This window comes from Salmo salar, chromosome 03 (assembly GCF_965601325.2).
Source record: "Salmo salar chromosome 03, fSalSal1, whole genome shotgun sequence".
NCBI classification, from domain to species: Eukaryota; Metazoa; Chordata; class Actinopteri; order Salmoniformes; family Salmonidae; genus Salmo; species Salmo salar.
Window position 1 is genome coordinate 13,080,001 of NC_138293.1, and position 18,260 is coordinate 13,098,260.

The 18,260-nt window shown below is 45.4% G+C and overlaps 1 protein-coding gene across 1 annotated transcript; it reads left to right on the top strand.

Annotated features, from left to right (window-relative positions):
• The first annotated feature begins 3,132 nt into the window (after window positions 1-3,132).
• LOC106598731 (crumbs cell polarity complex component 1) lies at window positions 3,133-17,706 on the top strand. Its single transcript, XM_082973054.1, has 6 exons — window positions 3,133-4,198; window positions 5,646-6,199; window positions 9,462-9,627; window positions 11,186-12,113; window positions 12,560-12,682; window positions 17,204-17,706. The coding sequence occupies exons 1-6, from the start codon at window positions 3,133-3,135 to the stop codon at window positions 17,460-17,462; spliced, it is 3,096 nt and encodes a 1,031-aa protein (XP_082829180.1). The 3' UTR covers window positions 17,463-17,706.
• Window positions 17,707-18,260: the final 554 nt, after the last annotated feature.

The window sequence follows — 18,260 nt, forward strand, 5'->3', positions numbered from 1 at the left end:
ATTGGGGCAGGCAGCGTTTCCCTGGCGTCAGCAAAACCCATATTCTTCCATCGGACTGCCAGATGGCATGATTCTTCACTCCAGAGAACGCGTTTCCACTACTCCAGAGTCCAATTGCGGGCGAGCTTTACACCACTCCAGCCAACACTTGGCATTGTGCATGGTGATCTTAGGCTTGTGTGCGGCTGCTCGGCCATGGAAACCCATTTCATGAAGCTCCTGACGAACAGTTCTTGTGCTGACGTTGCTTCCAGAGGCAGTTTGAAACTCGGTAGTGAGTGTTGCAACCAAGGACAGATGATTTTTACGTGTTACGCGCGTCATCAATCGGCAGTCCGGTTCTCTGAGATTGTGTGGCCTACCACTTTGCGGCTGAGCCGCTGTTGCTCCTAGATGTTTACACTTCACAATAACAGCACTTACAGTTGACCGGGGCAGCTCTAGCAGGGCGGAAAGTTGATGAACTGACTGTTGGAAATGTGACATCCTATGATGGAGAAAGTCAGGGAACTCTTCAGTAAGGCCATTCTACTGTCCATTTTTGTCTATGAAGTTTCTCTATGATGAAACTGTCTCTTATGAGGACCGCCACAGGAAAGGAAGACCCAGAGTTATCTCTGATGCAGAGGATACTATAAGTTAATTAGAGTTAACTGCACCTCAGATTGCAACCCAAATAAATGCTTCACAGAGTTCAAGTAACAGACACATGTCAACATCAACTGTTCAGAGGAGACTGTGTGAATCAGTTCGTCATGGTCGAATTGCTGCAAAGAAACCACTACTAAAGGACACCGATAATAAGAAGAGACTTGCTTGGGCCAAGAAACACAAGCAATGGACATTAGACCGGTGGAAATCTGTCCTTTGGTCTGATGAGTCCAAATTTGAGATTTTTGGTTCCAATCGCCGTGTCTTTGTGAGACGCAGAGTAGGTGAACGGATGATCTCCGCATGTGTGGTTCCCACCGTGAAGCATGGAGGAGGAGTTGTGATGGTGTGGGGGTGCTTTGCTGGTGACACTGTCAGTGATTTATTCAGAATTCAAGACATGCTTAACCAGCATGGCTACCACAGCATTCTGCAGCGATACACCATCCCATCTGGTTTGCGCTTAGTGGGACAATAATTTGTTTTTCAACAGGACAATGACCCAAAACACACCTCCAGGCTGTGTATGGGCTATTTGACCAAGGAGAGTGATAGAGTGCTGCATCAGATGACCTGGCCTCCACAATCACCAAACCTCAACCCAATTGAGATGGTTTGGGATGAGTTGGACCACAGAGTGAAGTAAAAACAGAGTGAGAGGAGAAAGAGGAGAGAGAGCGATCGAGAGAGAGAGACAGGGAGAGAGTGACAGAGAAAGAGAGAGAGCGAGAGGAGAGAGAGAGAGAGAGAGAGAGAGAGAGAGGAGAGAGCGAGAGGAGAGAGAGCAAGAGGAGAGAGAGCAAGAGGAGAGAGAGGAGAGAGAGAGGAGAGAACACAGTATATATACATAATATGGCATTTGTAATGTCTTTATTCTTTTGGAACTTCTGTGAATGTAATGTTTACTGTTCATTTTTATTGTTTATTTCACTTTTGTATATTATCTACCTCACTTGCTTTGGCAATGTAAACATATGTTTCCCATGCCAATAAAGCCCCTTGAATTTAATTGAATTTAATTGAGAGGAGAGAGAGAGAGAGAAAGGGAGAGAGTGACAGAGAAAGAGAGAGAGCGAGAGGAGAGAGAGAGAGAGAGACAGGGAGAGAGAGAGACCAATGAACAAGTTCAAACAGAGAGTCAAAGTACCCTGATGTAGGCAAGTATGTATTAGGTGGCTGTGTTTTTACCTTAACTAATATGCTAATAGAATACTGTAAAGGCTTTTACTGAATGGTACCCTAACTTCCAACATGTGTGTGTGTGTGTGTGTGTGTGTGTGTGTGTGTGTCCATAACATCAGTTCACAAAATCTTTGAAACCAGTGTACTATCAAAGTACTAAAACATTTCGCTACACCCACAATAACATCTGCTAAACAGAATTATAGGCTATATCAGTACTCCTCCTACTATAGGCTGTCTTATAGTTAGGATGTTTTAGTTTTGTTGTATTCATGGATTTTTGGGGGTCTTCAGGTTACCATGAGACACTGGTCTCAACTGGGTTCCCGTGAATTAAATGAAAGTTCATTTTAAAAGCTCATAATCGGTGAGGTAGGTTCCAGTCTCTTATATAAGCCTTCGTGTTACTAGACTAATGGAGATGTTTGCTGTTGCTCAAATTAGTCCTGTGAACTCCTCCTTGGCTAGCATTCCATTTGTAAGACATTTTAAGTACATTAGCTTAATCCCAAATAGGCTATCTAGCTTGTAGTGATCACGGCTTTAGACTGGACTGGGCAGTCATTCATGCATGGGGGAAACACAAGAAGCTGATATCCGTTGTAATGGCTTCCAAACCACTTCTGTGAAATGCAATGGAGTCATTTACAGATATTCCGATTTCTACCGATTAGGAGGACTGGCCAAGGACCATGTTGAGAGTCAACGTGTATGTTTGGATTTCGTGGTTACTCTATACAGGTAATTTACATCTCTTGTTCGTAGTGTGTTTGTTGTTGTTGTTGTTGTTGTTGTTGTTCTCTGTGAGGTTTCCTGTGTGGCTATACAGGGCACAGAACAGAAAAGTGTTACAAAGAGAATATCAAATTGTTTTATCACGCTAATATTTTCATCAACCGTTTTACGTTCTTTATGACTTGCTTTCTATAGTGTTCAAACTAAACGTCACGAAATAAACTACAAATATCTATTTCTATAATTAAAGTTATTATTTTATTAGTTGATATAGGAAAAGTAATACAAGTGAATATATCAACCAATCTGCAAAATTAGTGTTATACTTCCCTAGATATAGATGTGTAATTAACTAGGTAAATGTGGATATATTCGAAAGGAAAATAAAGATTTTATAAAACAAACTAGTAATCAATGGCATGACATGTGCCAAACTTTTGAATTAATGTTTTCATTCTCTTGGTATGGCCAATTTCACATGCAGGAAAAATAATTATGGATTCATATCAATAACATATTAATTCCACATAGATAGAAAAAAAAAGGAATTGCAAACTGATTTTAATGCAGGACGCAAAGATATCTGATTGTTTACATATCTACACAGGTGCCATCTGTGAGGAGGACACTAACACATGTGAACTGCTACCGTGTCAGAATGGTGGAGTCTGCGAGAGCCACCATGGAGGCTACAGGTGCCTCTGCTCTCAACAGAGCCAAGATGGCCAACTGTACGGAGGCGAGAACTGCACAGTTGCCCTCCTGGGCTGCGACGGCAACCGCTGCAAGAATGGCAGTATCTGCTCTCCCCTCTTCCTGAACGACCGCCACACCTACACCTGCACCTGCCGCGCGGGCTTCACCGGCTCCAAGTGTCAGACGTCCACCATCTTCTCCTTCGAGACCAGCGGCTACATGTACGTGGAGACCCAGATATCGGACCCTGAAGTCCCTCTGAACGTCACCCTAAGCTTCAGGACGGACCGGCCCGTCGGCACCCTCCTCCAGCGCCGGGTCGAAAACCTGCTGCTCACCATCGAGCTGGTCGACAGCCACTTACGCCTCAGCATGCTAAGAGGTCAAGAGTCAAGAAGGGCAGTGGTTCTGGAGCTACCGCCGAGCGTGTCGGATGGCCAGTGGCACACAGTGGAGGCCTGGCTGGGCAGTGAGGCGGAGGGAAGCGGGGTCAGATTGCTTCAGTCCTCCTGTGATGAGGTGGGCTGCACCAAGGAGTTCCCAACCACCGAGACCCCCCTACTGGAGCAAGGCTCCGGCCTCTCTGAGTCCGGCTCAGTCCGTCACAGCCTCTTCCTAGGAGGTGTGGGACTGGGCTGGGGCTCTGGTGTGGTAGCAGGAAAGAGGACGCCTGAGGCTGCTGACCCGCCTGTCGCACTTGCCCCGCCTGCCCACTTCCTGGGCTGCTTTCGGGACGTGTTTGTGGAGTCACGACTGGTGGTGCCTGCCCCCGCCAACTCGCCGGCTCAGATCAACGTCACAGCGGGGTGCAGTGATAAGGACAAGTGTGACGACAACCCGTGTCAGAACCGGGGGCATTGCATAAACCAGGGATGGAGGAGCCATGTGTGCGAGTGCTACAGACCGTACAAGGGGACTACTGACTGCGCTGAGGGTAAGGCCTGGAGAGTGTTGTCTGAAAACACTGAAGATGTAGCAGTAAAACCATAGTAAAGCAGAAACACTGTACAATGTGAGAGCCACAGCTTCAGAATGTCATTTCAATGCAATAATACCACATATTCTATTAGAGCAATGGTTATGTGCTTCTCCTAAAGCTTGGATAATGTAGCCAAGAACAATGGAAATGGTCAACCCGAGAAGGTACGGGTCATTTTGGCCTGAGGTACAGGTCAACAGTTCAGCCTCAGAACCACTCCAAAATCCGAATGGCTGGATTTGTAATGTGGCACCGAACAGGTGGATAAAGTAGCCTGTGGTAGACTGCAAAGGAGCTTAGAGAACTAGTAAAAATAGCATATACAGTACACACACACACACACACACACACACACACACACACACACACACACACACACACACACACACACACACCACACACACACACACACATGTATGCACACACACAGGTACACACACACAGGCACGCATGAACGTACACACACAAACTCAAACACACAGAGGCAGAGAGGAGCAAATAACACCTGGCCTTAGGATTAAGGAAACGTTTAAGGAGCCGACTGGGAGCGCTTTTACTTTCCAGAAAACAGAGGTTCCCAAGGAGTTCCGCCACAACGCTTTAACGTGATAGGTGGAAATAACTGGTCCGAGTTCTGAATACGGGTCCGCTTCACCTTGAATCAGGGATGGGCAACGCTAGTCCTCAGGGGCCGGATTGCCCCAGCTCACACCTGACAATATTCCATCCCTGCTGCTTGAATGAGTGGCATAAACATAGTCTGGTACCAAGTCAAAATTGGGGGCAATTGCATTTTAATTTTATGAGTTTAATTCAATTCATGATTTGAAAACTTTTCATGTCAGCAATAGAATTTCAATTTACTTCATGACTTGACTGAGTTTAAATGGAATTTACACCAATCCTGGTACCCAGACTAGTAAACAAACAATAGCATCGTTTTGGAAAAAGAGAAGGCACTAACACACAGTGGCCCGACTGAAGATTGGTACACTCTTAGAAAAACTTGCTTTCTATAACCGGAAAAGGGTTCCCCATAGGAAAACCCTTTGATTAACTTTTTTTGGTTCCAGGTAGAACCATTTTGGGTTCCATGTAGGACCCCTTTGGGTTCCACGTAGGACCCTTTCCACAGAGGGTTCTACATGGTATCCAAAAGGGTTCCATGTGGAGCCTAAAAGGGTTCTATCTGGATCCAAAAAGTGTTCTCCTAATGGGACAGCTGAAGAACTGTTTTGGAACCCTTTTTTCTAAGAGTGTAGTGGAAACCATGCTATTGTCTTTGCGTTTTGACACTATCTCTCTCTGTTAGTTCTTCATCTATGCATTAAGTAATTGGGAGGACATAGTTTGCAACTTTATTTATTTTTCTTAAACTCTCTCTCTCTGTGTATCAACGCAGAGTACATCACCGCCAAGTTCGGGAACGAGGACGTAGCAAGCTATGCCGTCTTCTCCTTGGACGATCCCCTGGGTTCTGGCACCATCACCATATCCATGTTTGTGCGCACCCGGCGCCCCAGCGGCCTTCTCCTGGTACTGGCTAACAGCACCAGCCAGTACCTCCGTCTGTGGCTGGATGACGGCCAGGTCAAAGTTCAGGTGAACAATTTTGAGAGCCTGGCGGGAAGCAAAGTGGTCAGTGACGGCCAATTTCACTTGGTGACGGTGCAGCTGGACGGCGACTCTGTGACCCTGTTCCAGTCGGCCCAGAGCCATGGAACCATTCCCATCTGGCCCGTGGTGGCTCAGCCAGGGGACCTGGTCTACGTTGGGGGCCTGTCTGACCAGAGAGCCTCGGCCTCCTTCGGGGGTTACCTGAAAGGCTGTGTCCAGGACCTGAGAATCAACAATAAACAGCTGCAGTTCTTTCCCATAGGAACTCCGGTGACCTCATTCAGCGTGGAGGAGCTGGTCAACGTCACACAGGGATGTACAAGTGACAACGTCTGCAGTGTGAGTAGCTGGACATACACTATACTATATACTACATACTATACTGACAAACCACAGTTACCCCATGACTCACCACAGTTGCCCCATGACTCACCACAGTTACCCCATGACTCACCACAGTTTCCCCATGACTCACCACAGTTACCCCATGACAATGCCAGTTGCCCCATGACTCACCACAGTTACCCCATGACTCACCACAGTTGCCCCATGACACCACCACAGTTGCCCCATGACTCACCACAGTTGCCCCATGACAAAACCACAGTTGCCCCATGACAATGCCAGTTGCCCCATGACTCACCACAGTCACCCCATGACAACACCACAGTTGCCTCATGACAACACCACAGTTGCCCCATGACTCACCACAGTTACCCCATGACTCACCACAGTTGCCCCATGACACCACCACAGTTGCCCCATGACTCACCACAGTTGCCCCATGACAAAACCACAGTTGCCCCATGACAATGCCAGTTGCCCCATGACTCACCACAGTCACCCCATGACAACACCACAGTCGCCTCATGACAACACCACAGTCGCCTCATGACAACACCACAGTTGCCCCATGACTCACCACAGTTGCCCCATGACAAAACCACAGTTGCCCCATGACAACACCACAGTCGCCCCATGACAACACCACAGTCGCCCCATGACAACACCACAGTTGCCTCATGACAACACCACTGAGTTTATAAACCCAAAGTTCCTAGCAGCCAATACTTCCTGGGATGCCCGCGAAGCAGACCAAACAGACCATACTGGGATTTGGGGTTTGGGAAGTCAATGAAGAGTGAAAGATAACTTCCTTATAGTGACCTAGCCGCACTGCTAAATGTCCCTATCCTGTGCACTTTAACATTCATTTGCAACAAACATTTAGCCTTGTTCAAATAATGACCCCGTTTTACCATTTGGGTTTTGTGCAGCTCTTTTCTGGTGGCTAGGTGTTCTTGGCACATTCTATTACCCTTAATCTGGAGGGGTGTTGGGTGATACCACCTCTGTCCAGCATGTAGGGGAAATGGATTTCCCTAACTCTAAATATTATGCTAAAATGTACTATGCACATATATGAGTATATTTACAGCCTACCTGCCTTGTATATTTGGAACTGGCCATTCCCTTCAGAGTGTCATGCTTTTGGCTTTAGCTAACCCTTGATTTGAGTTGCTCCTCCACTGCTATGTATACCTCTGTTATACTTTAAGTTGAGGCTTTAGAAAAGTTTACTTTTATTAATTTACAGACCTTATAATATTTTATGCAACTTATGGCTTAAATTCGCTTACATTGTTAACAATTTAAAGTTTGGGAAAATAAAAACCCTACTACAGTGTTTGCACCCTACTCAGTTGTCTCATTGGCTGCTTGGTCCTTACCCTTTACTTAGTTGTTCATTTTCTCTCATTTCCATGCGTGATCTAAGCTAGCTAACGTCGCCATGACATTGCCTACAAGTGTGATGAGGGGGTTCTATTTGAGAAGCAGTTTCTGGAGCTCTGCATGTATATTCTCTTTGACAACATACAGTTGAAGTCGGAAGTTTACATACACTTAGGTTGGAGTCCTTAAAAATCGTTTTTTAACCACAAATTTCTTAGTTTTGGCAAGTCGGTTAGGACATCTACTTTGTGCATGACACAAGTAATTTTTCCAACAATTGTTTACAGACAGATTATTTCACTTATAATTCACTGTATCACAATTCCAGTGGGTCAGAAGTTTTCATTCACTAAGTTGACTGTGCCTTTGAACAGCTTGGAAAATTCCAGAAAATTATGTCATGGCTTTAGAAGTTTCTGATAGGCTAATTGACATCATTTCAGTCAATTGGAGGTGTACCTGTGGATGTATTTCAAGGCCTACCTTCAAACTCAGTGCCTCTTTGCTTGACATCATAGCAAAATAAAAATAAATCAGCCAAGACCTCAGAAAAAAATTGTAGACCTCATCAAGTCTGGTTCATCATTTCCAAACGCCTGAAGGTACCACATTCATCTGTACAAACAATAGTACGCAAGTATAAACACCATGGGACCACTCAGCCGTCATACCGCTCAGGAAGGAGACGCGTTCTGTCTCCTAGAGATGAACATACTTTGGTGAGAAAAGTGCAAATCAATCCCAGAACAACAGCAAAGGACCTTGTGAAGATGCTGGAGAAAATATGTACAAAAGTATCTATATCCACAGTAAAACAAGTCCTATATCGACATAAACTGAAAGGCCGCTCAGCAAGGAAGAAGCCACTGCTCCAAAACCGCCATAAAAAAGCCAGACTACGGTTTGCAACTGCACAAGGGGACAAAGATCGTACTTTTTGGAGAAATGTGGTCTGGTGAAACAAAAATAGAGCTGTTTGGCTGTAATGACCATCGTTATGTTTGGAGGAAAAAGGGGGAGGCTTGCAAGCCGAAGAACACCGTCCCAACCGTGAATCACGGGGGCGGTAGCATCATGTTGTGTTGGTGCTTTGCTGCAGGAGGGACTGGTGCAGTTCACAAAATAGATGGCATCATGAGGTAGGAAAATGATGTGGATATATTGAAGCAACATCTCAAGACATCAGTCAGGAAGTTAAAGCTTGGTCGCAAATGGGTCTTCCAAATAGACAGTGACCCCAAACATACATCCAAAGTTGTGGCAAAACGGCTTAAGGACAACAAAGTCAAGGTATTGGAGTGGCCATCACAAAGCCTTTACCTCAATCCTATAGAAAATTTGTGGGCAGAACTGAAAAAGCGTGTGCGAACAAGGAGGCCTACAAACCTGATTCAGTTAAACAAGCTCTATCAGGAGGAATGGGCCAAAATTCACCCAACTTATTGTGGGAAGCTTGTGGAAGGCTACCCGAAACGTTTGACCCAAGTTAAACAATTTAAAGGCAATGCTACCAAATACTAATTGAGTGTATGTAAAATTCTGACCCACTGGGAATGTGATGAAAGAAATAAAAGCTGAAATAAATCATTCTCTCTACTATTATTCTGACATTTCACATTCTTAAAATAAAGTGGTGATCCTAACTGACCTAAGACAGGGAATTATTACTAGGATTAAATGTCAGGAATTGTGAAAAACTGAGTTTAAATCTATTTGGCTAAGGTGTATGCAAACTTCTGACTTCAACTGTAGTTGCCCAATGACTCTGCACAACTTCCCCATGACAACACAGTTGCCCCATGACATAACAGTTGCCCCACCATGACAAAGTCAACTGCTTGACAGAGTTATTATTTGTCTCCTCCAGAACATCCCATGTCTGAACGGCGGAGTGTGCTACTCCATGTGGGACGACTTTATCTGCAATTGCCCACCCAACATTGCAGGGCGGCGCTGTGAGGCGGTCAAGTGGTGTGAGCTGTCTCCGTGCCCTTCGACCGCAGCCTGCCAGACCCTCTCACAGGGCTTTGAGTGTGAGTTCCTAGTTCGGGAACCCCTTTCTGAAGAGATTATCAACCAAGCAATGTAATCCATTCTGCAGAAATCAAAAGTCAAATTTCACTATTACTCATATCAATGTTTCTCAAACCTCTCCTTTAATACCGCCTGCAAGGTCCAGTTACACTACATTTACAAAAGTATGTGGACACCCCTTTAAATTAGTGGATTCGGCTATTTCAGCCACACCCGTTGCTGACAGGTGTATAAAATCGAGCACACAGCCATACAATCTCCATAGAGAAACATTGGCAGTAGAATGGCCTTTCTGAAGAACAGTGATTTTCAATGTGGCACCGTCATAGGATTCCACCTTTCCAACAAGTCAGTTCGTCAAATTTCTGCCCTGCTGGGGCTGCTCCGGTCAACTGTAAGTGCTGTTATTGTGAAGTGGAAACATCTAGCAGTAACAACAGCTGAGCCACAAAGTGGAACTTGACTGGCCTGTGCAGAGCCCTGACCTCAACCCCATCTAACACCTTTGGGATGAATTGGAACACCGACTGCGAGCCAGACCTAATCGCCCAACATCAGTGCACAACCTCACTAATGCTCTTGTGGCTGAATGGAAGCAAGTCCCCACAGAAATGTTCCAACATCTAGTGGAAAGCCTTCCCAGAAGAGTGGAGGCTGTTATAGCAGCAAAGGGGGATCAACTCCATATTAATGCCCAGGATTTTGGAATGAGATGTTCGACGAGCAGGTGCCCACATACTTTTGGTCATGTAGTGTATTTGACCTAATCCAGTATCAGTGCACCTGATTCAATTACCGGTAGTTCACTAATCATCAAGCCCTTCATTAGCTGAATCCAGTCTGCTTGATAAGTTGAATCAGGTCTGCTTAATTAGTTGAATTAAGTTCACTGTACTTAAATAGATACATGGAACTGGCTGGGGGTTCTTGAAGAGAGGCCAGGGAAACATAGACATGTAGCAATTGCTTCTCTGTTTTTGGCGTATTTTATATAGAGTAGACTAGTATGTCGGCCTATTCAGTGTGTATCCACTGAATGGAATGTTGATTATCCTCCCTGCGTTTCCTTATCTGAGGGCTTAACTAGAATAAAGGTAAATACAGTAGACTTAGGGCAGAAGGAGAAGCCCAACAGAGAATTCCCATGAGCCAAGTTTATCCCCCCAGATTAACCATACCGCCACATGATTCAAGAGGTTTAGGCACCAGAATTTTTTCAAGTAATGCTCCTGTTTGTTCAATAGGCAATTAAAGGATAAGGACTCAATATGGTTCCTTACCCTGAAAGTAGTCTATGGGCTAGGAGAGACTGTAATCCATGGTGTGGATTTCTTTAAACAGCCACCGTTAACTTCAGTAACTTTACCCAAGGCTAACCACAAATCAATGGGAGAGATGGGGGCAACCTTTAATGACTCAGTTACTTAAATGTGTTTTAGCCCAAAATGTTGAACATTCCACTTGCCCCATCTCTCTCGTTGATTTTTGGTTGCTTCTTGTGCCACTGAGGATATTACAGATTTCGTTGTTTTAAGCCTCTTCTGTTTTGCATTCCAGGTGTGTCCAACGTGACCCTCCGGAATGACAGCATACTGGCCTACAGAGGCAACGGGAAGATCAGGAACCACCTCAGCAGCGTCCTCCTCAGTGTGCGAACCAGACAAACGGACGCCACCCTCCTACACACCGAGAAAGGCTCTGAGTTCATCACCATCTCCCTCCAGGACTCTCACCTCCTGCTGGAACTACAGGCCGGTGGTGGCGAGGCCTCCCCCAAGCTCACTGCCCAGAGCCGGGGCCTTGTCAGTGACGGCCAGTGGCACATGGTGGAGCTCTCAATGGAAGCCCCGGATCTACAGACCTCCAGGTGGATCATGGTCCTGGATGGGGGAAGAGATGGAGTAGAGGAGGAGCATGTTGTGTCCGAGGTCGCCTCTGGGAGCCTGGCCTTCCTCAGGGAGGGAGTGGACATCCTCCTGGGAGGTCTGGGGCCAGAGGCTGGGGGGAATTTGGATGGATGTCTGGGCCCTGTCCAGATCGGGGGGCTACCGCTGCCCTACTATGGAGATACTGACCTGAACCTTCCCAGGCCCCAAGAGGGGCAGTTTGTGAGGAACCCCGGTGCCGCCACCCCCCTATATGGCTGCCGGGGGGCTAGTGTGTGCACGCCGAACCCCTGTCTAAACCAGGGGGTGTGTGAGGATCTCTTTGACCTCTACCTCTGCAGGTGCCCTCCTGAGTGGATGGGGCCACAATGCCAGAATGACGTGGACACCTGCGCCGTCAAGGCCTGTGTCCATGGCAACTGCAGTGTGTTGGGGGAGGGATATGTATGTGCATGTGAGCCGGGGTATGGGGGGACCAGGTGTGAGAAGGACGTGGATACGTGTGAGAACAACAGGTGTGGCCCGGGGGCCACCTGTCTCAGAGGCCTCCTGAACTACGCCTGCCACTGCCCCAGGAACATGACCGGGCCCTTCTGCGAGTAAGTCTCAAACGCTTCCCATATTCCCCACCAACCTTAACCCAACCTAACCCTAATTTAACTTAAAGAAAATAGAAAAAAATCCCAAAACAAATCTGCAAGAACTTAACCTAACAATCCAAAGCTATAACTCAATTGTGTATGAGTTATTGCATATGTCATATGTCAAGGGTGATATGAACACAAATGGATACCTGATTAATCATTCTCTTTTAGTGAAAATGTGCCAGAAGTCCCATGGTACATTGAAAAGATACCGTAAGTTATTTCAAGTTCTTTCAAGTAATTTTAAATCCTATCCTCTCAAGCCAAGACTAGCTCATATCTGTGGTGATTAGACACATCAACTTAATCAACTAACAATTCTGTTTGAGCTATTTTGCCAGCTATCAAACTCCTAACTGTCAGGTAACTGATGCTTGTATGTTTGTGTCGCTGAACTCTAGATACCCCAACCTGCCCACGTCCGTGTGTCCTGGAGACAGATGGAACTACAGCTGCTTCAATGGGGGGAACTGCTCTAAGCAAGACTACACCTGTGACTGTCTGCCCGGTTTTATAGGGCAATGGTAAGCCATGACTATAAACTATAGTAAATCTGTAGTAAATACTTGTGTCAATGAATCTCAATGAAACCTAAGTGTACTTACTATGTAATTCAGGCATTCTTGAAAATCTGGACAATCCTTGTCCTAAGCAAAGGATTCCAATTTCAACCTCGGAAACTCAAAATGTTAGAAACTTGGATCTGAAAACGGATCTCATGTAGTTTATTGGAATAACCCTCTGTGACTTCAAAGGATATGTATCTTAAAACTGTGACTCCTTAAAGATGTGTCCCAAGGTTTGGTAAACTCCATCAGATTTTTCAAAAATCCTAAATTATTGAGGAATGAGCAGGGTCAACTTTCTTAATTTCATGTTTACATATAGTGTAACAAGACAACTCGGGATCCGGAAAGTTCTCTACTTTTGATAGATTTAAACAAAATATATTGATATCACCATGGTAAACAAAAAACATAAACTGTCAACTCCCTCTCCCTTGAAGATTTAGATAGAATATTAATGATCAAATATGTTAATTTTAATTAGGTTTTAGAGTCATAAAGCAACAGGAAATAAAACAAAATTGCTACTCAGTATACCACGTGAATGAAGAAGAAAAATTATTGTACCAATTGTTATTATATGGGGGCGTGGTTAAGTATTAGCATAGATAGACAGCACACTACCACTTCCACACATAATCCCTAGGTGGCAGCAGCAACCGACTGCAGATGCTGTGCCCAGCCTTGATAAGTGCACAGGTGTGGGTAATTAAAAATGATCAGCAAACAGTAAGAGAGAAGTGTCCAGAAGCCTCTTGGGCTGCCAGTGTTTGTTTTGGGTTAGTGTTTGTTTTTTGTACATATTTATTTTGTCACCATGAATTTAACAATTCAATAGCCCGCTTGGGCTGGCCGACCCAGGAGTCAGGATGGAGGAGGCCCAGGACCTAGGTAAGGTTTCTGTCTCCTGGAGGCAAATGCATACAACACAGTCCACATACTCTGACTTCTCTCATAAATCTACACACAAGAAAATGGTGACGGAGCAGAAGGCAGATGTTTTACGTGCCACCAACTGATTGTGTTTTTTTGTTCGTTTTTAACTTCTTTTTTACTCATTTTGTACATAATGTTGCCACTACCGTCTCTTATGACCGAAAATAACTTCTAGACATCAAGACTGCGATTACTCACCACGGACTAGCAGAATCCTTTTTCTTCTTTCACGACTCTGAAGAGCCCGAGGCGGAGGATATACGGCTCCCTTGGGAACAGGCCCCAACCCCCATGATCTGCGTGAAGAGGAGGGGGAGAAAGAGAGGCCGGAAAGTGGGGTGCCTGCTGAGAATTCGAAGGCGATCGAATAAACCCCCACTTCCCGCAATTCTGCTAGTAAACGTGCAATCTTTGGGCAATAAAATCGACGAGTTACGGAGAAGATTAAACTACCAACGGGACATTAAAAACTGTAACATCTTATTCTTCATGGAGTCGAGGCTGAACGACGACAATATCAACATACAGCTGGCTGGTTATACGATGTACTGGCAGGATAGAACAACGGCATCTGGTAAGACAAGGGGCGGCGGACTATGTATTTTTGTAAATAACAGCTGGTGCACTAAATCTAAGGAAGTCTCGAGCTATTGCTCACCTGAGGTTGAGTATATCATGATAAGCTGTAGACCACACTACCTACCAAGAGAGATCTCATTTGTATTCTTCGTAGCTGTTTACATACCACCTCAGTCAGAAGTTGGCACTAAGATAGCATGAATGAGCTGTATTCCGCTATAAGCAAACAAGAAAACACTCACCCAGAGGCGGCGCTCCTAGTAGCCGGGGACTTTAATGCAGGGAAACTTAAATCAGTTGTACCAAATTTTTATCAGCGTGTTAAATGTGCAACCAGAGTGAAAAGAACTCTGGACCACCTATACTCCACACACAGAGATGCATACAAAGCTCGCATTCCCTTTGGCAAATCTGACTATAATTCCATCCTCCTGATTCCTGCTTAGAAGCAAACATTTAAGCAGGAAGCACCAGTGACTAGATATAAAAAAAAAGTGGTCGGATGAAGCAATTGCTAAGCTACAGGACTGTTTTGCTAGCACAGACTGGAATATGTTCCGTGATTCCTCCAATGGCATTGAGGAGTACACCACATCTGTCATTGGCTTCATCAATAAGTGCATTGATGACGTCGTCCCCACAGTGACCGTACGTACATACCCCAACCAGAAGCCATGGATTACAGGCAGCATCCACACTCAGCTAAAGGCTAGAGCTACCGCTTACAAGGAGCGGGACTCTAACCCGGAAGCTTATAAGAAATCCCTCTATGCCCTCCGACGAACCATCAAACAGGCAAAGTGTCAATACAGGACTAAGATCGAGTCATACTATACCGGCTCTGATGCTCGTTGGATGTGGCAGGGCTTGCAAAACATTACAGGCTACAAAGGGAAGCACAGCTGAGAGCTGCCCAGTGACACGAGCCTACCAGACGAGCTAAACTACTTCTATGCTCGCTTCGGGGCAAATAACACTGAAACATGCATGAGAGCACCAGCTGTACCGGAAGACTGTGTGATCACACTCTCCGCAGCCGATGTGAGTAACACCTTTAGACAGGTCAACATTCACAACGTCGCAGGGCCAGACAAATTACCAGGACATGTGCTGCGAGCATGCGCTGACCAACTAGCAAGTGTCTTCACTGACATTTTCAATCTCTCCCTGTCCGAGTCTGTAATACCAACATGTTTTAAGCAGACCACCATAGTGCCTGTGCCCAAGAACACCAAGGTAACCTGCCTAAATGACTACTGACCCATAGCACTCATGTCTGTAGCCATGAAGTGCTTTGAAAGGCTGGTCATGGCTCACATCAACACCATCATCCCAGAAACCCTAGACCCACTTCAATTTGCATACTGCCCCAACAGATCCACAGATGATGCAATCTCTATTTCACTCCACATTGCCCTTTCCCACCTGGACAAAAGGAACACCTATGTGAGAATGCTATTCACTGACTAAAGCTCAGCGTTCAACACCATAGTGCCCTCAAAGCTCATCAATAAGCTAAGGACCCTGGGACCAAACACCTCCCTCTGCAACTGGATCCTGGACTTCCCGACAGGCCGCCCCCAGGTGGTAAGGGTAGGTAACAACACATCCGCCACACTGATCCTCAACACAGGGGCCACTCAGGGGTGCGTGCTCAGCCCCCTCCTGCACTCCCTGTTCACTCATGACTGCAAGGCTATGCACGACTCCAACGACTCCAAATTTGCTGATGACACAACAGTGGTAGGCCTGATCACGGACAACAATGAGACAGCCTATAGGGAGGAGGTCAGAGACCTGGCCGTGTGGTGCCAGGACAACAACCTCTCCCTCAACCTGATCAAGACGAAGGAGATGATTGTGGACTACAGGAAAAGGAGGACCAAGCACGCCCCCATTCTCATCGACGGGGCTGTAGTGGAGCAGGTTGAGAGATTCAAGTTCCTTGGTGTCCACATCACCAACAAACTAACATGGTCCAAGCTCACCAAGACAGTCGTGAAGCGGGCATGACAAAACCAACTAGCTAGCCAAAACCTATTCCCCCTCAGGAGACTGAAAAGATTTGGCATGGGTCCTCAGATCCTCAAAAGGTCCTACAGCTGCACCATCGAGAGCATCCTGACTGGTTGCATCACTGCCTGGTATGCTCGGCCTCCGACCACAAGGCACTACAGAGGGTAGTGCGAACGGCCCAGTACATCACTAGGGCCAAGCTTCCTGCCATCCAGGACCTCTATACCAGGTGGTGTCAGAGGAAGGTGCTAAAAATTGTCAAGACTCCAGCTACCCTAGTCATAGACTGTTCTCTCACGGCAAGCGGTACCGGAGCGCCAAGTCTAGGTTCAAGAGGCTTCTAAACAGCTTCTAGCCCCAAGCCATAAGACTCCTGAGCATCTAGTCAAATGGCTACCCAGACTATTTGCATTGCCCCCCCCCCCCCCCACACCACTGCCACTCTGTTGTCATTTATGCATAGTCACTTTAATAACTCTACTTACATGCACATACTACCTCAACTAACCGGTGCCCCCGCACATTGACTTTGTACCGGCACCACCCCCCCTGTATATATTGTTAATTTTAACTGCTGCTCTTTAATTACTTGTTACTTTTATCTCTTATTCTTATCCATATTTTTTGGAAACTGCGCTGTTGGTTAGGGGCTCGTAAAATAGCATTTCCCTGTAAGCGCTACACCTGTTGTGTTCAGCACATGTGACTAATAACATCGGATTTGATTTGATTTTAAATGAACACATTAAATCAGGTTACAGACCATTTAGCTAGGCCTAGGACTCCTAGACTTAGAGAGTGTAACAAACCCAGTTGACTAGGTAGTTGGTTTCGTAACACAATGTATATGTCTATAATACTGTCATTATTATAATTAAAATATATATTTATTGTTAAATATATAACTAATATATACGTATATTTCATTAAATCCCCCGTGTGTAACAGGTGTGAGGTAGACTTTGATGAGTGTGCGTCGGGCCCCTGTGAATACGGAGGCTACTGCCACAACCTTGTCAACAACTTCCACTGTATATGTGAGATTAACTTCTCAGGTGACCAGTGCCAGATCGATGTCAGCGACTTCTACTTGTACCTGGCCCTGGTGCAATTCCAATACATGTTCCAGCTCATGTCCTACCTTATCTTACACCTCGACGATGGCCCAGAGATCGACTGGGGACAACTGCAAATAGATGACGACTAGCGACCCATTGGAGCCAACATGGACAACTAGGGGCCCATGAGAGCCAACATGGATAACAAAGGGCCATCAGGAACCAACATGGGCTACAAAGTGTTGATGAAATGTTCTGGGTAGATGTTGCTTCCACTTCCTATGCACAGGTCTAGGATCCATTTACCCTCCCAAAAACCTTACCTTAACTATTTACATATGTTATTGGACCATAAACAGATGTCTCATTAATCAATACAGTCCAAATAATGATAATCCACACTTCTTTGAAAATATATATAATACTTTATCAAACCTACAAGCAATACAAGACTGTATTATTATGGTGGGAGATTATAATACGGTTTTAAATACCTCAATGGACCGTAAAGGAAATCACACAACAAACTATTACCCTCGGTTGACTTAAGGAAATATCGAAATCATGGATATATTGGAACTAGTGGATATATGGAGACTTAAATACCCTGACCTAGTGACATATACATGGCGGAGGCTCAATCAAGCTACTTGTCTTGACTACTTGCTTATGTCGTTCTCGCGGGCACTAAAAGTTTTAAAAAATTGATAGGGGACAGAATGCAGTTGGACCATCAAATAATTGGCCTATACATTACTCTTACATAATTTCCATGTGGGCAAGGATATTGGAAATGTAATCAAAGCCAATTGGATTATAACTTGCTTTTAATTAGGACAGAATCATTTATAACTGACGTTTTCCGACATAACATACAGTTGAAGTTGGAAGTTTACATACACCTTAGCCAAATACATTTAAACTCAGTTTTTCCACAATTCCTGACA

Coding starts and splice junctions, on each gene's coding strand:
- LOC106598731 (XM_082973054.1), top strand. CDS start 3,133: ATGCAGGACGCAAAGATATCTGATTGTTTACATATCTACACAGGTGCC. Junction 4,199..5,645: donor GACTACTGACTGCGCTGAGG/GTAAGGCCTGGA, acceptor GTATCAACGCAG/AGTACATCACCGCCAAGTTC. Junction 12,114..12,559: donor ATGACCGGGCCCTTCTGCGA/GTAAGTCTCAAA, acceptor GCTGAACTCTAG/ATACCCCAACCTGCCCACGT.